A 24,579-nucleotide genomic window follows, 5' to 3' on the forward strand; every position below is an offset into this window, starting at 1 on the left:
GGTTCAATTTTCAGCAAAACCATGCATTTCACAGAAGGTTTGTGAGGTGAAATTTCACAGAAGACGTGATGGATCTTGATTCTTAGTGATAAGCTAGCAGGGTTGGCATATGGTTCTGCATGATATGGAGGCTTGGGTTCCTTTGCTTTACTTTTGTGGTGTGGAGCTGATAAAAACTGGCTCTGTATTGTTTCACTGGACACCAATCATAGGCAACAGGAACTGCCCATTTTAACTCTCAGTGGGAAGGAAACCCAGGCACAGTTCACAATAGCACTATTGTCATGTTGCAAACTACTCTGAACAGCTTGACAGCTTTTAAAGGAGGGGGAGAGAAGTGTTGCTTTTCAAATTGGTGCTCAAAAGAGTGATGCGGAAAAACATCACTGATATATTAACATTCTTTTTCTATAATATTATTAGTTTATAATAATAATAATAAACATTTGCCTGGTAAGGCTTTATAAAACTACATATATAATTTGTGAAGACATACAATCAGCTATAGTTTATACAGATCCATGAGCAAAAATATAATTTAGAAGACTACTACTCAGTAAATCAGTCTTCCTCATCCAGTTCTTCACTTTAGCTTCCTTGGTGGTAATTGTAGTCTTATACAGTTTGGTGGAGGCTGACCTAAGTAACTAAACATTTCATGTAATGCTATGAATCAGATTGTATATTCCTATTCTTCAAAATTCAGAAAAGAAATTCCATTAGTCTTCAAAGAAATATATTCTAGGGAAGCATATTTTAATGTATTGAAAGGAGAAAGGCAAAGAGATTGGTAAGTTTTAATGTTTTAGCCTTTAGTATCTATAGTGCCTTCAGTGAGACAAGAGAAGGCCAGATTGACAAAATGCATAAAAATGAGAGTTGGAGTTTAAAGAGTAGATATTTCTGGTGGCAGAAACCCCAAAGTCCTAGGGTGACTTCCTTGAATATGAATAAATGATGCAATTCTTTTCTTTGCTGATTTAGAATATTTTATTACTTTTTAGGGTATAGAAGAGTTGGGTAATTGTCTCTAGCTTTCAGATTCATTCAATTGTCTGCCTTTAGCAATATTCATTTCCAAAAATATCATCTACTGAGAGAATGTGTCAAATTCGAGAGCCTTGTATAGGTGATGGCTAGTTACAATTTGCCACTGATATTTACCAATGTTATACCATCATTCTGATGAAAAGCATCCACAGCTGTTTTGGATAATTTGTCTACCAGAATTCTGCAAAATGGCTGCTTGAGCATCATTGATACCTTTACTAGACCCCAGTGCCCCATAGGCTCATCAAATACTACTTGATACTGTAGATAAATGATCATTTCAGTAACTACTCGATTCATGTTACTGTTTCCTATTTATATATACTATTCCTGTTCAGATAAAAATATTAATATCCAGGATGGGTCTCAATTTTATGCTTTTTTTCTTGGCCTTCTTTATTGCCCATTCTCTCTAAGCCAGATATCCAGTGATCGGGATTGTCTCCTAAGCTTGTAGATCCCCTTTTGAGTCAACAGACAGAGCTTTTAATAGTAAAGTTAGGTTATTATGGCTCTTTAACAGTCTTTGAACTTGAGAGCCATAACATCTTGAGAGTGAATAGCGGATTTTAAAGTCCCCTAATTTTTTTTCCGACTGTAAGGTCAAAGCCGGACTTCTCCATGCCGGCTACTGAGCCACCATAACTTATGTAGCTTTGTTGTCTTCTCCATGAAAGACAAGAGCCACTTTGGTGTAATAGGGAAGGTACTGGATTAGAAACCACAATACTATGAGTTCTAGTCCCATTTTAGACATGAAAGCCAGCTATGTGGCCTTTGGCCAGTCACTCTCTCTCACCTCACAAGGTTGTTGTTATGGTAGGAAAAATAGGAGGAAGGAGTATTAGGTATATTTGCCATCCTGAGTTGTTTATAAAAATAATAAAGGCATGATAAAAAAAATCTAGAACAAAACAGTTTCAAGTTAGCTATCATAGGAGTAAGGAAGTTGTAGTTCAAAATTTGCTTCATTAAGTTCTATATCTTTCATCTGAAATAACATCAGGTACTTAGTACTCAATAGTCCAAAGACCATATTTTTTCTCAGGACCTAAGAAAAATATGAATTAATTGCTGGCACATATGGGTATTTCTCCATTGCCTAGATTTTCAGTAGAAGTTGAATCATTTGCAACTTAATAGAAGATGAATGGTTTGCAATACAGGTAGTCATTGACTTACGAACTGACACTTAGCAACCATTTGAAATTATGACAAACCTCTTCAAGGCTACTTACAACCCAGATTCAAAGTTACAACAGCTAGGCCCCACCAACCCTTCCCTGTGGTCACATGATTGCATTTTGAACACTTGGCAATTGACCCGCATTTATAGTTGTTTGCAGCATCCTGCTGTTTATGAAGTTTGTTGTCAGAAACTAGCGTTACAGAAAATGGATTTGCTTAATGACTGCAACATTTGCTTTACGACAGGCATGCTCACTTAATGACTGCAGCAAAAAATTGCTTTTAGGTTCGCTTCCAGGTCCAACTCAGTCTGCTATTTTGCCTTTTAAAATTTTTAATGGCATGGGGCTGGGTTATCTGAGGAGCCATCTCTCCCTGATTACATCTGTTCATCAGCGGAGATACAAACATTTTGTTGATTGAACATTCTGGAATGTATTTTACCCTAGAGCCTGTCTGGCCTTTCTGATCCTGGAGTCAATTTCTTTGTCCAAAGACTTACCGCTACTGCTACCCAAATAAAAACTGTTGATTTCTCATCTTCAGAGGACCTGCTGCATCAAGGCAAGATTTTTTTAAAAAGTAATTGTTCATGAAAAGCAGGAGATTTTTCTAGAAATCTGCCGACTCAAGCTTGTAGGAGCAGTTTCATTTTTTTTACCAGAACTACATTATTCACCAATTAATGTATCATATTTACTCTTAATATTTTGTTTAGGCAATCAGAACTGAAAATGGTCTGCACAAAATTCTATATCTAATGCAGCCTTTTGGGGTTGATGAGTATAATTTACAATGTAGGAAAGTCAATCTGCTGTTATTAAACATGAGTCAGATTGTAGCTGCCTACCAAATTATAAAACAGTTTCAGAGAATCTTTTTTCAGAGAAAACCGCTATGTGGGCAGCAAATGAGTCCTGAGTCCTTCGGGAGATAGGGCGGGATATAAGTCCCATTAATAAATAAATAAATAAATACAAAGAGCTTCTTGGAATTTCATCCAGTTAGTATGCTGCATATATTTCATAGCTTGTGACATATGGGTAACTGTATGCTGAATTGCCAGGTGGTCTTTAGTTAGACTAAGGATACTAGCTGGAGCATGCTCAGAGTAAAATTAGGCTGCAGTTGTTGTAAAATGTGCCAGAACTGACAAGTATAGTATCTTTAACATTAACAGAGAAAGCAGCATGTTACTATGTTGGGTGATCTTGTCTTGTCTCTATCTTACTAAAAAAATCATTGTATAAAAGCAGTGCTTCCCAAACCTGGATAAATTACCCAAAATTGGGTAAGGGTGTTTTTTCTTTGGGCAATGACACAAAAAAAACCATTATCCAGTCACAATAGGGACACTTGAATTGACTTAAAGTGTTTTACCTACATTGGGTAAAAAGAACTTTCTGATAAGTGGTTTTGGGTAATGAAGGAAAAAAGTTTGGAAGCACCGTATAAAAACTGGTTGATTGAAGGTCGGAAGTGGAGATCAATATCCATGGGCCCATCTGTTGCCAAACATAGCATTTGGAAGATAGCAGTTAGAATAACAGTAAAGGAACATAATAAATAAATTGAATGAAAGCAATAATCTCTGATCTTATGGAATGGAATTGATGAATGCATACATGGAATAAGGATAAATATTTAATTATGAATGAAAGAGCTAAAATTTATGGCAGAAAGTATGTATTGTTCTGATTTTATCAAGTGGGAACATATAAGCTCATAGTTGTCACATATTATGCTCCAGTGAATGTGATAAGAGAGTGCTGTAAAATGGGTATAAGAAGTTATAAATATGAGAATGTCAAAAAAAATAATAAGATTGTATGTACAAAGACTATTTCTGAGCTTGACAATTAAAATTATCGTTATTTTAACCAAAGAGAACTGTATCAAAAGTGAATGAAGAAATTGCAGGGGGATTAGTTTGTTAAATCTGCCTGAGAAGATGTTTGGCAGAACTCTTATTGAAGTGGTTCAAGAGCTGATAATGAGTATAATTTGGGAAATGCAGTACAGCTTTATGTTTGACCAAGGATGTGTAGATCAGATTTTCGTTCCTGAGCAGGTCATGCCATCTACACATATATGAATGTGTTATAGAAAATACTGTAATTGTAGATTTAGAGCAAGTGAATAAGGAAGTGTTTTGTATAAATCATGGAGTTGGGAATGCGAGAGTAATGTGTGATGGAAATAAACATGCAGTGAATAAATGGTATGCTGACTAATTCATTTGACATTGAGTAAGAGGTAAGAGAAGGACTTGCAATGTCTATTTTGTTATTGAATGCTTTTTTCAATTAATGTATAAGAAATGCTTGTAATGATATTGCAGGTGTATTGGTTGGGAATTCCATGAATGTGAGTGCAGCCAGTGCCATGTTGTTAGCTGACAATCTGAATGGTTTGCAGCAAATGTTAGATAGATTGTCCAGTGCTGTGAGGAGTATGAACTTAATGTTTAATAGATTTAGGACAAAGATATTATTTGGCAGGGAAAATAAAGCATCTACTTGAAAATGGCAAAAAACCCAGTAGATAAATTTGTGGTTAACATATGATCAGTTGCAACACATGAATGTTTGTTTAAAAATCATGCTTCTGCCCTCATTTGAGAGTTGAGTGTGCCAGGGGAAACAGTAAAGTATATATAATGGAAATTGGTTGTTTAAGAAGGTGGGTAAAAGCAGGGAAGGGAATGAGTGGAGAAAGAGATTGAGTCAAGAATGAAAGGGTGTTGTGACTAGTACATTGACATGGATGATTTGGTCATATAGAGATAATGAATGAGTATTGAATTGCAAAGCAGCTGCATGAAGCAAGAGCGAATGAATCAGAAGGATTTGTAAGACTTAAGTAAGTGGCATTCTTTGAATAGAGCTGGTGAGATCCTCAGAGATGCAAGTTTAAACAAAAAACAGCATATGAAGGAAAACAATACAATTGTTTTGACTTCCTTTTCTTTAATAATTTACTCTATTATTCATTTTAAAGTAGATGAGTGCAGGATGGCATATTAATACTTTAAAAAGTAAGTTGGAACTGATAGGATACAGTGGGTTTTCCTCAGGGAACACAAGTGTATGGGCACAGTTCTGTGATTCTCTTCAGTTTTTTTTCAGTTAACATGAAAACAAAGTAAAACCAAGCCACTCATGCGCTTGATTGATTAGAATGTATAAGAGATCAAACTAGAATTTCTGCTTATATTATTGAGAAAATATATTACTACTATATTTCATAATAGTAATTCATTGAATGCCCATTCTTCCGCTTACCACAGGAGTAGATTATATTTAAGTCAAGATTAATGGATAGATTTTGATGTTAAAATCCAGTCCCTTGACCTGCCATTCCCTAGAGGCATATAATGCATTAGCTTAAACCAATATGCAGCTTATCAAAGATACTGTGACACAGTCTTAAATGATGGTTTACTGTGCAAAATTACTGCTTTCTCTGATAATAAAATCACTATTTTGTATTCTTGATCATTGCAATATTAAATAGAAATATAATCAAATTATTGCACATTTAGATACAGATAGCCCTTAAGTAATTGTGGACTGTAAAATTTCTGTATTTATTTTTCTTCATGAAGTCTGTCAGTGTGCATGTTCAGTAAAATAGGACACCTAGCTTTATTTAGCTGAAGTAAAACTCTTAGAATCATAGAATCACAGGGCTGGAAGGGACCTGGGAGGTCTTCTAATCCAACCTCCTGCCTATGGCAGAAGACTTTATATCAAACCAGACAAATGTTTGCCCAATTTTTTTTCTTGAAAATGTCCAGCAATGGTACAACTGAATACTCCAGGAGGCAAGCTATTCCATTAGTTAATTGTTCGCAATACTAGGAAGTTTCACCTTTGTTCCAGATTGGATCTCTCTTTAATCAGCTTCCACCCATTACTTCTTGCCCTGCCCTCAGGAGCTTTGGAGAATAAGTTAACCTCATCTCTTCGTGGCAGTGCCTTATGTACCGGAAGACAGCTATCATGTCACCCCTAATTCTTGTCTTCATTAGAGTAGACATACCTAGTTCCCTTAACTGTTCCTCATATATCTTCTTTTTCCAATTTCAGCTTTTACCTCCAAAACTTGTAAGTCACCCAGAAATTTTTCTTTCATGTTTTTTTTATTCTATCTGTAATAGATGGTGATATCTCCTCTGTTTCTTCCCTAGGCCAAGCACAGTGAGTAGAAAGGAATTAAATTCCTCATGAGTTTTAATGGGGCTTGGTTGGGCCCATCTAGATGAAGAAGGAAAAGAAAGTAACACTTTACTTGCTGATGAAAAGACAGATAGTCTCCAGTACTTCCATTCTGTTGCCAGAATTTCAGGCATGGCAAGGATTATATAGGCAGCATTTAGGAGTTGTGTAGCTGATCTCTTCCTGTTTATTTGATCATCTTTGAATCTGTTACTATGTCTGCTACTACTAAAGGTCTCTTATTTTCAAGTTCAGACCAACTATTAACAAGATTTAACATCTGTAGCTATTTTCTAACTATTAACCCACCTATATCAGTATATAGAGCCTTTTGCATAGTAGATACAGCCTGCAAGTCAATTCCCAAAAGCATATCCTTAGTCAAGAAGACTTCATAACAGATTGTTTTTGTAGTTAATATGTATATTGTCATGGTTCCAACAGATGAAACTCTTCAAAAAAACTTTGAGTCATTGTTAGCAGCGTTGATATATATATTCTAATAATAGTACGAAATCAGAAGAGTATGGAATACAGTTACATCGACTTTAGCTACCATAATATTGTTTAAAGAAAGTGCTGTTTTGGTCTGTCATTCATACAGATTGACCAGGACTTACAGATTTTACCCCATTTCTTCTAGATAAGTGAAAGGACAATTTGTATTGTTATTTTCTGTGCCTTCATCTTTGTAAGAAAGGATAATGCTATCCTTCAATAGTAGCAGTTCTGATGATGAAGATCTATCTTTGCAACCTCTTTACTCAAACTGCAAGCATTGAAAACAAACTTTGCTTCACTTTTGTCCTCTCTATATCTGTGCACTACATATAATAAAATAAACCTTAAAAGGGTTTCATTTAGAGACCCCTGAAACAGGAACATTTTGAAAGCAGGTAGGTGTCTCCACCCTGCTTTTCATAAAGCATTAAACCCATTCAAACAGACTTTTAAAAACAGCTTGTTTTGATAGCAGACTGTTCTCCTGTGGGCCTTCAGCCTTTGCTTCCTGGCAGCACCTTTGGTGCGAAAAGAGAGTGCTCAATTGGGAGACTATCAGTGCCAGCATGCATAGAGTGATAAGTTAACACACCACTGGGAATTTCTGGGGCCCACCAAGATACTTCACTTCTAATGTGCTAACAAGCTCATTTTTCTACCTCTTGCCTCTTCAGTTATTTTTTTTCTCAGAAGAGCTTAAAAGTTGAGTGCATCAGGCATAATGAAAAGCTCTGTAGGAGGGAGAAGCAATAACCCAATTTTTCCCTTTTCAGCCAAATAGAAAATTAGTTTCTGGTAATACACAAAGGCCAGTATTTTTTGTGCAAGGGGCACTGCTGTGAATCAAAGGACTCTATTAACTGCAGAAAATTCAGCAGCTGTGAATCTCCCCCAATGGAAAAAGTGCTTTTCAACAAGTTGTGAGATATGTAGTATTATTTAGACTTCAGCCATCAGTTTCATCCTCTACCATTTATATACAGCCTCTTAAAAACAGTACTATATTACTCTTCTGTGTTAAAGCTTAATCTTGTGTGTGTCCCACAACCGTAGAAGTTCCACAACAAGGGGGTGTTCTATTTCTCCTTGTTCTACTACTTATGCTATTAGTTGTGATTATTTCAAGAAAAAAAATTGATTTGAATTCTAATTTTATGGAGACAGTTGAGCAAAAGCAACATCTAAATATAGTAATCAGGATTATTATTACTTTTTGTGTTTCAAAGCACTTTTCTCTGTGCACATTTTCTATATATAATTAAAGTAATGATCACTGCAGAATCCAGTTAATTATTTAAATATAAAGGTTAAGGTGGAGGGTTCAGTGTTTATTGTTCTTTAAATTTCCACTTGCAGTCATGAGAAAAATCTTTGCTAGTCTGAATATTAGTGATGGATAAAACCATAATACTTCAAAAGGAAAAGTAAGGTAAATTGTTATTTCCCCATTTCTAATAAATTATTTGACGGAATAATGTTTTGCAACTGAGGTAATAAAAGCAAAAATAAAAAGGAAATATATGAATAAATAAAGACTTACTCATTTGATGCAGGAGAGAGGATAGTGAAGAGATATTTGGCTGTTTTTCTGTGGTGAATGATACAAGGATATAAAAAAGTACCCTCCAGGATTGAAGATATATTGTTAAACATCAAGTTGGTTGGCTATAATTGTAAAATGAATGCAGCCCTGAGGTTGTGGTTTAGGAATATCTACATTTAGTTTTTGAAGGTCCCAAAGACAAGGAATGTGTTCTGTATTTTGAGATGAAAAATTTTAAGAAAAATTGTCCATATCAGACATCCTTTGGTTTCAAAAGAATAAGCAATTAAAACACTTTTGTGTGATATTCCAGACACAAAGTAGATGACAATTGCATATTTATTTTATGTCATCAGGAAAAAAGAGAGAGGGATGGATGGATGGATGGATGGATGGATGGATGGATGGGCCTTTTGAAGTGTAACTATAGAAAGTACTTTGAATATAATGTGTGAGTCATTGCAATACAGTTTCTGTTTCTTGACTTAAGTAGATTTAAGAAAAGTGGTCCTGTGTTCTACCAAAAGATCTCAAAAAGAACAGGAATTGGATTCCAATATTCTTCAGTGGCATCTATTAGCATGTAATCATTTCCAGCAACTCGAATTTATTTTCCCGTGAAAATTCCACTACGCTGATTTTCACTTGTTTCACTTGCACATTTTAAAACAGGGCTGCAAATAGTTTTATCCTATTAGAAGAATAAATTTGAATGATGTTAAGCATCACTTTGCATAAAAAATAAAATAGAATATAGACTGGCAAAGATTTCCTGATCAAATGAATATAGCAAGACAACTTTTGCAAGTTGCATTAGAACTGATTCTAAGTTCACTAAAGCAGCCTATAACACCAAAGCAGCATGATATTTTTTCTTGATAATTGTATGTTGCTGCCTGCTGTTTTACATTTTGACAGCCATTTCCATAGCTGCTTTCATGAACATTAGAAATATTCTCTCTTTTTCTTGCTTTTTCTCTACTAACAATAAATCAGGGCCTCTGGAACAAGCAGCCTGGAGAGGGTTCTTCAAAAGCAGCGCTTCAAGGTACCAGCCTCTTGTCAATAATATCAGAAAGAGGAGGCTGTAGGACAAAGAACGACAGTGCTTTTCTTTTGACATCCTTGGGACGTTTACTTTCTTAATCAGTGCTCAGGGATGCTATTGGATTATTATTATTTTTTGCCTTGTCTCATTTATTTCCTTATGCAAAATATTTTGATTTAGAATAGAATAATAACTTTATTGTCACTTTGAATGTACACTAATCGGCATACATTAAAATGAAATTTCATTGCATTCAGCTCTCAAGGGATCACCACCCGTGATATACACTATATAAATATGACAAAAATAAATAAATAAATACAGAATTATGCATATACCCACATATATTATATGACACAGGGAAACAACAGTCTAGTTCGGGTTATGTATACATGTGCATGGTGAGAAAAACGAATCTTGCAAGTTTACCAGACAGATGGCATAGGGAACAAAGCTGTTACAGAATTGGATAGTCCTGCTAGAAATACTTCAAAACCTCCTGCCAGAGGGGAGCAACAGAAACAGACGGTAAAGTGGATGTGTGGGGTCTCTAACAATGCTTTGAGCTCTAAGCACATAGTGCTTATAAGCAGCATCCTGAACACCAGGGAGCGAGCTTCTCATGATCTTGTTGGCTGTCCTTACCGTTCTCTGCATGGACTTTTTATCTGAGGCACTGCTGCCACTAAACCAGACAGTGATGCAGTTTGTTAAAATGCTCTCCATCATGTCTCTGTAAAAAGTGGCCAGGACAGAAGGAGAAAGGTGTGCTCTCCTCATCCAATGCAGGAAATGCGGATGCTGGTTTGCACGCTTCACTAAGGATGACATGTGGAGAGACCAATTCAGATTAGTTATCTGCACTTAATACTGTTGATATTTAATACTGTTGACCACCTTTACAGCTGCATCCTTGATACTGAGTGGAGTATGACTATGCCACTTTTTCTGAAATCTACAATGATCTTTGTGTTTTATCAACATTTAGAACTAGGTTACTTTTATTGCACCATTCCACCAGAGCCTTCACTTCTTCCCTATAAGCATCTTCACTGTCATCCGGATAAGACCCCAGCACTGCCGTGTTGTCTGCTTACTTCACAATATGATTTGTAGCAGATTTGGCACAGCAGTCGTGGGTCATCAAGGTGAACAGTAGCAGACTCAGGACACAGCCCTGTGAAGAGAGAGTACAAGCATTTTACTCAAGCATTTACAAATGAGATTCATGACATGTTTTAACTTTGGATTAAGGTTTTTGTTTGTTTGTTTTGTTTGTTTTGTTACCTTGTATTTAAACTGGAATCCTGCTCTCATCTGCTATTAATGTGTGAATAAATATGTATAGAATTTCAATGTCAAATCCTATTTTGGGAGTATGGTGGCTTTACAATAAAACTTTTTTATAAGCTAACATGCAGGCACCCAAGGTAGTTTGAAAGAGGTTTGGTTATACTTTTATATGCTATATTTTATCTGAAAACTGCTGTGTAATGCAGAAATACATATATAGCTTGTCAGATTTTTTTATAGATTGGGTTTCGTCATCTCAACTGATCGTAGTCTGCCTCGGGTCATCGGTGTGGGATCACTTACCAGAACATTTGTCCGAAAGTTATAGTTAATTAAAATAAAATATCATATTTTCAAAATTGGTGGCTTCTGATTTGGATTACTCAATGTGAAATATAATCCATCTTTCTGAACTTCCTAAAACATTTGTTTTATGTAGATGAAAGGAATTAGGAGCCAGATTGGTACAGTAGTTAAGGTGCTGGCCTAGAAACCAGGAGAGTATGAGTTCTAGTTCCACCTTAGGTGTGAAAGCCAGCTAGATGATTTTGGGCCCCTCTCTCCCAGCCCAAACTCAAAGGGTTGTGGGAAAAATAGGAGGAAGAAGTATTGTGTATGTTCGCTGCCCTGATTAAAAGTAATAAAGCAGGGATTAGAAATCTAATAATAAACCCCATATCCTACCAAAGCCATAGGACTTTTGTTCTTATCACTTTTATTATCACATTCTATGACTGTGACCACAGTTACTCAAAAGATATGGCTTTGCTCTTCCAAAAGCTTTGGAGTAGCATCAGGAGAGTGGTTATAAAACTCTGTGATCATTTGGAAAGAAGTCATGAGAAACTCAGGCCTAATTTTTAAATATAATCCTTATTCAAAAATAGAGCTTGAACTAACACATTCAGGACTTAAGTGAATGACTTGATCAATAGATGTTGAGAGACTGTCAATTTTAGTTGGAAAGCCATAAATTAAGCATAGTATGTCATTGAGTGGAGTACTATGTATATAAATCTTTTCTTTTATTTGATCCTTTAGCTTCTGGAGATTGAGAAATAAGCATTTACAGTTCAATTGCAAAATACTTTGTACATAAATCAATTCATTAAACGAAAACAACAATATCACTGATTAAGGCTGTATTTTCTTTGCTTTAAAATGTAAATTTTCCTTAACATTTGAATTCAACAAGCTATGAAGAAAGAGCTCGGTATCTCCAAACAATTATTCAGCATCACCTAGATCCTTCAACGTTTGAGGATTATGCATCTCAGGTCTTCTGCCCAGCATCCTGCCACCATTTGCCCCCCGAAACTGGTAAGAATATAATAAAAATAAAGGTTTCTTGTTAAATGATACCTAAAATGCACTATGTTACAGGTAACTGTGTATGTATATGTGTGTGTGTCCGTGTGTGTGTGTGTGTGTGTATAGCATCTCAAACTTTAAAATTTTATTCTTTCTCTAAAAATCAAAGTCATTTAAAACTTTTCACTTTATACTCTATAATAGAACTTTTCATATTTATATTATTTGTGAATGTTTCTGAATACTTAAGATTCCTAAATATAGAGACTGATCCATAAGCCTAATTGATTTACATTGTTTTAAGAAAGAATCATTTCTAGTCTTGGTCCGTAAACCAGAAACAATATCACCACTGTTATCCTATTAAAGTATGTTGCTACATTGTCATTTTCACCAATAAATCTTCTATAAAGATACTGCATTTTCAGTTACTAGTGAAACAGTAATCACTTAAGAATATGAGTGGCTCTCAAGGCCTATCTGTACAAATAATTTGAATTCCTGATGATTATTTCATTTATTTCCCCTCTTTAGATCATTAAATATCAGTTCAGTTTATCAGAAGGTAAGACAAAGTGTCTAAAAAAAACCCCTCTGTTTTATTAATCTGTTACTAAAGCACTAAGCTTGTAACCTTGTTGTATGCAAACTTTCCTGACTGCCCTTATTTTTACTATTAAACAAGAGAGAAATTCACACTGAGAAATTACCACTACATTTTATTCAAGTTTAGTATTTTACTAACTCCAGGTTTGCATGAAACACTAACACTGTGGTTCTGGGATTAAGGTTACTAATGGAGAAACATCTGTTGAGCAAGTCATACTTGGTTGTGTCTGACCTTTTGTTTCTCAGCATGAACAAATAGTACTGGATGGCAGTGGTGTGATCTGTCCCCTGTCCTGTCTTTCTTTGATGTCAGCAGATAGACTGTGAATTCAGTGTAACAAGGAATAATAGAGAAAAGTGGTTTGTTTTTGGTGATAAACCTTTATACCGTAATGATGTAAAAGAAATAGAAAACATTACTAGTGTTGACATCATCACCTACTTGCAATAGAGAAAAATCTCAGGGGTTTTTTTCCTGAAAATGATAAATGGAAATTTGGACATTGGTGAAACAGAAGCTTTGAAACTATATTTGGATTTTTTATATAAAATTTAAAGATAATGAAAAATATATGGAATTTGAGTATGAACACTCAAAGCAATACTTTATATAGTCTGGTACTGATGGGTTTTAAAGGAAAAGTGAATAAGAAATAGTGAACAATAAAGTGAAATTTGAACAATAAATGCAAGGTCTGAGTATAATAAACATCTGAATGAAAAATAAGAATAGTTTTATAAATAAATATGTCAAAAAAGTAAAGACATTTTTTAAATTGGGAAATAACTTCTTAAAATAAACACTTTGCTTATGGTCTGGTCAGTAATTATGATACCTAATGTTAAACTTTATCGTATAAAATGTCTTACTATGCAAGAATAATGATTACAGGAATTGAATAATATACTTTTTGCATGGAAATAATTTGTGGACCTAGATTTATTTTTCTGTCCTAACATGTCTAAAGCACAAAGCAAACATTCTTCTTGTGGTAAAACATACTCAATCTGAACCCAAAGAAGATCAGGGTTCTGATTAATTCAAACAAAATGGGCATATAGCTCTAATTTTGCCCCATCCCCAATTCAGAATCCAGCATAGAACTCCACCTCCAATATGTAGTTCCAAAGCTTAACAGTCAGCCATAAATAAATTTAAAAATTATTTTGGTACCTGATCCCATAACCATTATGTTCTCCAAGGGCTCATTTATTTATAGTGAATGTGAAATATTCTTACTGAAGGTTTCCCTACCATTCAGTAAAATGTATGTTAGAAAGCAACAAGTAAATGTGTGGAATGACTAATGTAAGCCCTATTGATTTTGGTAGAAGCACTTTAAGCATGTATAAATCCATAACTGGTAGAGTAAATTCATGGCTTAATTTATTTCTTTAAAAAAATTAATTCCCATGATGCTGAAAGAGTGATGTGTTCTAAAACATCAGAATTCTGGGAAAAATAGTAACGGTAGAACACAATCAATTGAAGCAGTGTTTAAAAATGAATCAGAAAGGTTTGTAAAAGATAAAATTTACTAACGCATCATATACAGACACAATAAATGAATAAATATCCTGACACAATAAACAAGTATTGCCAGGCATAAAAGCAATGAAGTAGATTCCAAGCAGACATTTTAGAAAAAGCTGTTTCCCGGAGAATTCCAGGGCTAGACAGTCTTCATTTAAAAAAAATCTACTCTTCAGTACTTAGCTACCTTATCATCTGAAGGAATTTTGTTCAAGTCCTTTGATTATGTCAGAGCTTAAGAGAATGCATTGGAAGAAGCACTCTTTCGGATGTTGTGAAAAATTTTATGTGTTAACACTAATAGTCTTAAGTTGGAATGAAAAACGTGCTGAAAGCCAGAACATAAACTGTACCCTGCTGGATCAGAACCCTGTCCCATCCTTCTAGTCCAGCAATCTGTTTTCACAGTAACCAACCAACTGCACATAAACACTAATAATCTCAGTGAGGCCAGGAACAATTTCCCATTAAATTAAATAATGTGTGCATTTTTGCGACTATAGTGATGGATAAACCTTTCCGCCTCAGAATGTGTGATGATCAGGCTCTCAACCATATCTGAAACCTTGTAGTGGACTGAAAAAAGTACTAATTTGTGGAGGATTTGTGCTCAAGTATCTTCTCCAGGTGGATACATTCATGCTGTGTTTATTCATTAATAATGAAGAAAGGAATAAAGGAAATTCCAAACTGCATTACATTCTAAGTGTCATGGTTCCAAAAGATGTTTAAGTATATCTTACCATTCTCTAGAGAGGTTTTCAAAGAATAAACAGGAATGCAAGGATTAGAGGAACAGAATAGAAAGTTTTTGGAAAGTATTTCCACCAGTTTATGGTCACAGATCCTGAAAATTATAGTCCAAAGCATCCTTGAGATTTATGTGCTCATCTTAGTGTCAACGCTGCTAACATTGGATGTTCTTGCTTTGACAACAGAAGGAAATGTAGCCATCTTTTCTCTATCGCGTTAAGAGTTCGCTGATGCTGGGAGGAGGAATTTATGAAAATAAACCCTAAAAAATGTGAGGAAACATTTTCTTGGAAGGGGGCCCTAAGACATGTCCATGTAGCCCACCAGGAATCAGCCTCAATATGAAGGAGATCTTTTAGCTTTTTCATGATAGAATATTCAGACAGTCGCAACAGAATTCTTGTAACTCAATACTCAACTATTAAACTGATTTAAAATTGATTCAGAAATTCAAGTAATATCAAATTTATGACCGTTTGTAGCAAATTTAACCAACTAGTGGTTTATCATATGCATTCCCCATATTAAAGAAGAGAGATTAGTGGTTTATAGTATCCACCTAAAAGTTAAGATAAACAATGTCATCATTTAGCACATCTACAAACTGTATTTAATATAACTTATTCTTAGTCCAGTGTGCAGAGGATTGCAGCTTATCTATCTCTTATAATAAATCTATCTCTTGTAATGAAACTTCCAGATAAAACATAATGCCTCCTGAATTATTTCTACATTGCTACCAGTGCTAACTTCCCATTTTGATGAAATTGTTTGCATGCATAAATAATGTTAGTAAGAGTCCCCAGAGAATGTGAAACGATTCTAATTGTATATTTAGAAACGAATACAAAAACAGCCTTGGGTCTTTTCAGCCTATAATATGTGTAGATGTATCTTCTGTATCATTTGCCAGTTACCTGTTGAATAAATTTAACTACTAAGCCCAAAGTAATTTGATTAGAGGAAGAGAACATGTTAGCAAAGCTCTATTTTTATGTGTGCAAAGGCCCTCCAAACTTCCCCAAATAAAATGCAATGCTAACATAGGCAATCCAAAAGGTTTTGTACCTTTTCAGTATAAAATTTATACCAGCCTTCCCCAAGCAAGTCCCACAAGATGTGATGGCCCTAAGATTTATTGACTGTAAATTCTGGTGATTGTGAAGGCTGATTTATTTATGAAGGGTTACTCTTCCCATGCCTGCAGTAAGACATGGTTATTAACTTTTATGTTAATTGTAGATATTTTAGAAAAAAAGTTAGGTATTTTCCAAATATCTAATTTAGATCTAAAAAAAATTAGATATTTCATCTATCAGCAAGATTCTGTATTTCAAGGCAGTTGGATAATTTGTTGATGAATCCTATTATTACCATTAATCAAAAAACATAGAATGTCAAAGAGAGTATTTAAATTAGAGGTGTGCATACAGTAAAAGTGATCTAGAAAAAGTGCTTCAAGCCCCTCTCTGCTAGTCATTAAAGCAATCTGACTTTCGTCACCCTTTTACATCAGTCTGGAAAAAAGTTCATGTTCTTTAGGAAATATGAACTTTAATGAGTGAATTCCTTAAAACACATGTGCTCTTTTTAAACAAAAAACAGCAACAATGTATTGTTGTACAATGTATAATTGAAGCACTTCTTCAATATAACTTGTAATGAGTCTCCAAAATGCAGAATTCCAAGTCTGTTGTCCTCACCACAAAAAGTTTGTTAGAGGAAATAGAATATTTTTTAAAGTATTAGTATTTTACAAGTTAGCATTTACCAACTAATTTTCAAAGATGTTACCCAGCCAAAGTAATATTCAGTATATATATTGATAGAAACAGAATATTGCCAGCTTAAGGTAGGCTTTAGATCACCTTAGACCAAGACCAAAGGCCTTAGAAGTCCTTTGCACAATTAATTCTGATTAATTAAGTCTGTCAGGAACAATCTACCCTAGCTGCTAAATGAGATACAGAAAAGACAGTATGCAAGAAGGGGTGGGCAGGAGGGAAGCATCTTTAAATCAAATGTTTAAAATAAAGACTTTCCCCTTTGCTCCCAAAGTGCCTTTTACATTGGATTCCAATATATTCTTACAGTAAATGGTTTACATCTAGCTTTGCTGTTCATTGACCTGAAATTTTTGTTTGTTTGTTTATTTATTTCTGAAGTGAGCTAGGATCAGATGGAATTCACTGGTTCTGGAGAAAGAAGAATAAAATATTGTATTGTTTATTTAATTCCCCTAGTATCACTTTCCATGCTGTTCTGGACAATATTTCACCCTTCAGAACTAATTGATAGATGATGCTTCGGATATCCAAATGAAGAAACAGATCTTGCCCCTTTTTCTCCTTTGGCTCTGGAATTCAGCTTATGTCTGAATCTAGTGAAATTTATTCCCAAGGTGTTTTTTTATTTATACTTATTGAAAATTTTATATAAAACAGAAAAATCCAAAGAAAAAGATAGGAAATGAAGAAGAAAGAAAAGAATACCAGAAAAGAAAAAAGAAAGAAAGAAAACTAAAGTTATGAAAATGTATGACTTCTAACTTTAAAAATGAGGCTTATTTTTAAGAAATTTAAGATGAGATAATTTGAATGGATTAAAGAGCAAGATTGTTTTATGTAAAAAGAAGGAACATAAAGTTGGTTTATTTGAGCATTGTTAAAATGGGATATGTTATTATTTGGGGGGTTCTTTTTGAACTGGCTGACATCTGGACTGGATTGGATTTCCACTGTCATATTTGCTGTGATGAGGGCAGGAGGTTGCTATCTCAAGTTCTTTTCTATTTTTTTCTTTTTGCTTTCTTGCACTTTTATTCTTTTTCTTTTTAGTTTGTATTCAAAACCATTAACAAAAATATTGTTTTTAAAAAAAGAAAAATAATGATTTCCAACTTTCTCTTCAACAGATATTGACAAACCCATCATCTCCCTTCCCTTTTATCTCTTCCAGAAATTCCTTCAACCCTATATTAAATTCTCATCTTTGCTTGTCTTTAAATCTGTAAATTTTCATTTCACCCTTCTGTTAGCAAAAAAAAGTCCATAAAAGCTTTCCAGTCTTTAAAAAAAAACCACTTCTTTTTTCCTCTGAACAAACAGGTCAGTTTCTGCGAATTCTGACAGTTTCCCTCCATTGTGGGAAATTCAGTATTCTTCCATCTTTATGCATATAATAATCTTGCGGATGCTAACATAAGCAAAACTAATCTTCCATGAGTCTTAATTTTTTTTCTGAATTGACAACTATTGGGTATAACAGAGCAGATGAAATCTGAGACCGAAGCTCCTTATTAATTTGCTGTATATTATTATGTTTGAATTCTCAGTCTATATCGTTTCAGATCTTAGCTACTAGCCACCGCAAGGGACATAATGAAAACATTTTATGATATAAGAAATATTGATTTGGATTGTTGGAACATACTCAACATAAATTGCTGCATTTCTAGTTCTTTTTCAACTACCTTCAAGTTAGATAAATATGAAGAATGATCAAAAAGGGGAAGTCTTATAAAAATAAATGGATGGTACTACATATATACTATAGGTTTACCTGGGTTCTATTTTCATAAAAGCTATAAGTGTTATCAGTTTTGAATTCTTTAGAAACATAAAATGTATTATAACCATATATACTTCCTTTTGCAAGTTGGTGATTTTTTATATCAAATCTTTTTCAGTAAATACGTGTTAAAACTACACTTAGCAGAATTATAGAAAGAATGTTATTTTTCATGTGAGCTGAAAAATTGCTTTTAGGAAGGGGTGTTAACATTTGATTGTTTTACTGATTGCAGGGTATTTTTTATTTATAAGCAGTTTCTAAAAACACTATTAACATATTTATGTCATAATGGTTGTATCAATGAGGCTGTTGGATCAGAATTATTTTTATAGAATTCTTTTTCTTTTTTTCTGTTCTTTTTTTTTCTTTTTTTGTAACCTGTAGCTGGTGAGTATTCTTCCTGATTGTTAAGCTGTTGATTCATTTTTACACATTAATGCATCCCTCTTTAACCTTAGCTTGCATGTTAGCAACATAACAGATTCTAACTTTCTCCTTTCTTTACTCATCTGTAAATGCCCTCCAGCCTCTACTGTTCATGTCTCATGTCTCACACCTGTTATCTTTTTATCTTTCTTCCTTTTTCCTTACTTCTGTCCACCTCTCCATCACTTCTTCATTCTCAACAAAGAAAGAAATGGTGTGATATTTCTTCTCCTTCCCAAGCCACCTCTAGAAAGAATTGGCCACTTCAAGGTAAAGGGCAAAGGCTTGAATTGGAAGGTCTATTCACACTAGCCGTAAAGAATAGGCTGTGCAGAGCACCAGCGTTGACTTTTTATGCACTACCCTACCATTTGGAATGCCATGATTCCTTGTAAAATGTGAACAAGATAGAATGTCTGAATATTGATGTGTGCTGGGCAGGTGGGGATGAATTTAAATGAACAACTGTTTTCGTATGTGGAAGAAGCCTTTTAAGGCATAATAAATTTTCCTTTGCTGTGGCTTTATATACTCCATGCCTATTCAGTTGAAAATCATGAACTGTGTTTTTTATGGATGCCCTTGAAAGATATTTGGAAACTGCTGCATTAACTTGCTTTTTGACACATTCCTTGTTTATTATCTTAACAGTTTCTTGTAGGTTGTATTGGCTACCAGCTTGTTTCCAAACACAGTTCAAGATAATGTTCTTTATATATAAAGATATTAGTCTTTTTCCTAAGGAGAGGAGGTTGAGGGACTAAAATATTTCCCATACCAAATGGCTTAGGACCTAGCTTTCTAACCATCAAACTAAGCACTGTAAGAATACAAGAGAGTAAACTGTTTTGGAATGTAAAAGTTAAGTTACACGTGGGATCATTTCTAGACCAAAAAATAGCTCATATCTACCTGTCTGTTATTTGATTAATTGATCTATCTATGTATCTATATACAGAAAAAAGGAGAAAAGCTATTTCAGGAAGTACTCGGAAAGCACAAACTATAGGTAGTCCTTGATTTACAACAGTTCATTTAGTGACTGTTCAAAGTTGCAATGGTACTGGAATAAGTTTATGACTTCTTTCACAATTATGGCCTTTGCAGCCTTTCCTCATGATCACATGATCAAAATTCAGGTATTGGCAGCTGGTTCATATTTATGACAGTTGCTGTGTCCCAGGATCATGTAATCGCCTTTTGCGATCTTCTGATAAGCAAAGTCAATGGGGAAGGCAGAACAACTTAACAACCAGGTTACTAACTTAACAATTGCAGTGATTCACTTAACAACTATTGCAATGTCATAAAATGGGGCAAAACTCACTTAACAAATGTCTCACTTGACAACAGAAATTTTGGACTCAATTGTGGTCGTAAGTCGAGGACTATCTGTATAGCATTTGAGTTAGTAAGTTAGATTTATGACATTCTGGTTTTAAAAGCAGTTACTTTTGTGACTTAATCAACATGGCTGTCAGCAATCACTTTGCAGCAGTGTTTTAGAATGAAAGCAAAAAATGTCCTTTCAGATGTATTAGGAAGGGAAGGGAGGAAATACCCTTGAGATTATCAAAAATATTTTATTCAAATGATTTCATAAACATGTATTTTGTAAACTAAAACACTAAATAATTGTTTGAAGGGTGCTTAGTGTTTTTCAAAAGAATCTGTTCATTAAATTATAATATAACTTTGAGATTTAATATAATTGTGAAATGTCATCCATAGAAATACTAGAATATTAGAATACTCCTTGCAGTGTAATGCAGCATCAGACTCCCTCAATTCTGATATTTTTCATATTAATAAAAGTTTTTTCCACTTGCAAATGGTTTCCTTTTATTTTGTGTTATTTATAATTTGGTCCAAATAGTTCTTGAGTTATTTTGCTATGTTATTATTCTTGGAGAAAAATACTTTTATTTTAAATTGAATAGAATATGAACATAAATCTGAACGCTTAATGATGGAACACCACTAAAATAATTGGTCCATTGGTTCCAGTAGGATTTTGGTACCATCTTCGACTACACCTATGTGTAAATGGACATATGTAAGATAGATTGTAAAAAAAAACTGGCTTTATGGCCAAGTTCTGTTTTGTAATAAGAATTTTGTTTTTGAGCATTTACTAAGTGCAACATAACCTAGTATTCTGTTAATGAAAGCAGATAATCAGAAAAATATTGTGAATAATTTGAATTAGTTGAAGAAAATCCTATTTTATCATCTTTCAAAAAGAAAGTTTTTCACATTTACAGTAGGAAAATGTAGAAATTACAAAACCCAAATTATAAATAGCAAGATCCAAATGTAGGGTAGTGTGCATGTAGTAGCCAACTGATACCTTGAGCATTGATCTCTGCTAATACCAGCCATGTCATCTAATTTCTCTAAAAAATAAATATCTTTGTGAGTGAATGCAGACATGATCTGCGTGATATGTTTTGATCTACAGCTTATTTTAAAAGGCAGAATAAAGAAATATCTTTTTTGGCAAATGGAACCTTACCTGTAACTTGTAGGAATAATTGTGTACTGTCCATACAATCTGGCCTGTTTTGCATGCCTCCGAATTTTGGCTTTTGCAATAACCATATTAACCTATTGCTTCTGCTATTTGTCTTGGGGCCAATCCAAGGGAAATTATTCTGCTTTGGGTCAACAATACCACCAAGTCCTGTCAAAATTATCTTGTTCCTTTTACAAAGATAATGAGCCACGTAGTATATTCAGCTAGCATGATTTATTCATACTTCTTTCTCGTTGAATCCTATAAGAATATATATTGTATGTATAACACCAATTAGATGCCATCCTAGCTTTTTAATAACTTCCTAGTCCTTTCTTATTAGTTAGTTTGTTTGAAACTGTCCACCAGTCATTCATAATCTAAAATAGATGAGTTTGTTAATGATTCCGGCAGATGAGTTGCTGTTGATAGGACAGATCAAAAGGGAGGATACTGTTTCGGGGCTTGCACCTTGCAAATCTTCTTTGGTAATCAGATTGCTTTAATATGTGAGGTCCTTCTGTTTTCTATAGGGCCCTACCCAGAGACTCAGGCGTCCAAAGTTCCAGCAGCAACGCAGATGGACAGGTCCGATCTAGCTTTCTCCATTTCTCCACGGACTAGCAAGAGTCGTATGTCCATGAAACTGCGGCGATCCTCTGGCTCAGCCTACAAGACTTAGCGAGGGGTAAAGCTTTCAGCCTCTTTTATCAAGATATAAATCTCTCCTCTATGCTGAATATTGTTCCTTCATTCCTCTGTTCTTATTTTTATTTTAAAAAAACATGGGAATTTTATTTCAAAATGAAAATATTTTAGCTTTTGTGTTAGAATATTCAGCTTCCTGCTAATCATATTTATCAATGCAGAATATTTCCTTCACTGTTTTTTTATATACTTTTCCTTGTGAGAGGAAACTAAGACTCTTTTTAACATCTGTGATTAACTACTAGCCACCCCTGAAGCTGGAAACTGCAGGCATGTTCCACTCTTATTTATTGTATAACCCTTTCAAAACAATAAAGATGCCATCTTCAAAGGGATGCATGTATACTTTTCAAACTAAGATGTATTTCCAGAGTTCTCTGCAAGTATCACCAGAATTCACAGAATTATGTACAGAGTTATTATATTATAAGAAAAAACCAAGTTAACAGAGACTCATCCTCAGCTCCATTATTCTCATTCACTGTTGGACAGACTTAACAGCAAGCATTTACTGTTAAGTATCAACAGCTTCCAACTTTCTTGCTAAACATTTGCTTTTCTCTTGGCCCTATTGGCACAATCTTTCTCTTCCAGAAGTTGAGATCATCCCTTGGTATACCTCTATAAGTATACATATGTACAATCACCTATTTTCAAGCACTTTGCCACTCCAGTCATTTGCTTTCAATCAAGTAATGTCATGGGGGTGGGGGGAGGCTGTGCCCTCATAATAGCAAATATATACACAAATACATTCCACTCCGATTTGTCACTATTACTCAGAAATATTTTCATAATGAAGAAATTCAACTGTTTGTTTGCCATATTCTGCTTTAACAAAATGTAGCATGTCACTGGTACTAACTGCATGTGTAAATATATGTTCCTCACTTGGGCAACTATAGAAATATATATTGATGTATTTGTTCGCCATGTAGTATATACAAATTTGTAATGGTTAAAGAAAAGACATGCTATTTAATAATACAATAAAATTATTCTTACCACTTTGGGTGTTTTGTATTTCATTACAAAAACTTATTTATGCAAACCTTTTTGGTGCACAAATATCATTAAAAGAATGGCACAGAATGATGATTTAGTTATTCAAATGCAAAATCTTTTTGATCAGTTTTTCATGGCATTCTCTTGTTCCAAATGTAATTTTCTAATGGTTTTGCTTCATGTAACACATATTCTGCTTAAAACAGTATTTATAAAGTCACAACGTACAGCATTTAACTGCGGAAGCAATTAATAATGCTTCCATATTTTTCCCTACTTAGAGGTTTTTAGTATTTTAAGCTAAAATCATTGTCTACTGTTTTAAACAAACTGTATATTGAATTTATTGTGTATGTAGTATGTTGCATTTTTAAAGTTTTCAGATCATAGCATTTGAAAAATCTCAAGTAAATGAAGTTAGAGTGAAAAAGTTGTATTTTGCCATATGTAAGATTTCATTGACCATACCTGTTGACTAGCATAGCTAAAATATTAATACATTATTGTGTAAAAACTAAAAGCCAAATTAGAGAAAATTTTAGATCTTTAGAAAACTATATTGGTGAAGTTGGACAACATCCTGCTAGCTTAAATTTCCAAATATTTTTTCAAACAAACCGAAGCCTGGAAGCAAAAGAAGAGTTTTAGCTAGAAGTCCAGTTCAAAGTTGCTTTTGATTTGGAAAGACTGATCCCTAAATGATCTTCTAAATAGTTTTCATTCATATTATTATTTATTTATCCAGCTGGGCATTTTCCAATGATTTAGTTTCTAATTAAGAGCCCAGGAGTAAGAGCTAGAGGTTATAATTTTACAAAAGCACTTTCCATGGATGGTGGAAAGCACTGAACTTTAAAAAGCTAACAACCTCTTGTGCTTATTATAGTTATTGTCCAAGATTTTGACCCAACAATCAAATCTTAAAGCAGCCCTCCCGTCTGTGTGTGTTTCCTTTTACCATCTGTAGTTTAGTTTAGTGAGCTTGAAAACTTACGCAATATACTCAGGAAGCAAAGAAAAATTAATGCTGATTTTAATAACCAGTAATGAGCAACAGCAGACAGAAGGAGCATTTTGTAACAGACATTGACCTGCTATGAATAACTGACAATATATTGTTATATTACAGAACACAATGAACAAAACAATTACAAAAACTAATTTTTTAAACTTGAAAACTGGGGAGGCAAATTCCCCTAATGGAATATATAAATCTGACTACTTCTCCTTCCCAATTAAGCTTTAATTAAACAGTGTTGGAATGTACTTAAGATCCTAGGGGCAAGAGTAAGCAGAATTAAA

The 24,579-nt window shown here is 34.2% G+C and overlaps 1 protein-coding gene across 4 annotated transcripts in view; it reads left to right on the forward strand.

Annotated features, from left to right (window-relative positions):
* The window catches only part of RALGAPA1 (Ral GTPase activating protein catalytic subunit alpha 1), a 142,167-nt gene extending 118,895 nt beyond the window's left edge, over positions 1-23,272 (forward strand). For 2 of the 4 annotated variants that reach the window (XR_014492269.1, XR_014492270.1), the window contains 4 exons: positions 12,039-12,163; positions 12,689-12,719; positions 19,255-19,319; positions 22,098-22,259. Coding sequence is in view for 2 of the 4 variants with exons in the window: in XM_083360894.1 (XP_083217020.1) it covers positions 12,039-12,163; positions 22,098-22,246 (274 nt within the window). In the remaining 2 variants the exon portion in view is untranslated. Of the gene's footprint in view, positions 1-12,038; positions 12,164-12,688; positions 12,720-19,254; positions 19,320-22,097 lie in introns of all 4 variants that reach the window. The other 2 variants (XM_083360893.1, XM_083360894.1) reach the window with 2 other exon arrangements.
* The last annotated feature ends 1,307 nt before the right edge of the window (positions 23,273-24,579 follow it).

This window comes from Vipera ursinii (assembly GCF_947247035.1).
Source record: "Vipera ursinii genome assembly, chromosome: 1".
Lineage (NCBI taxonomy): Eukaryota > Metazoa > Chordata > Lepidosauria > Squamata > Viperidae > Vipera > Vipera ursinii.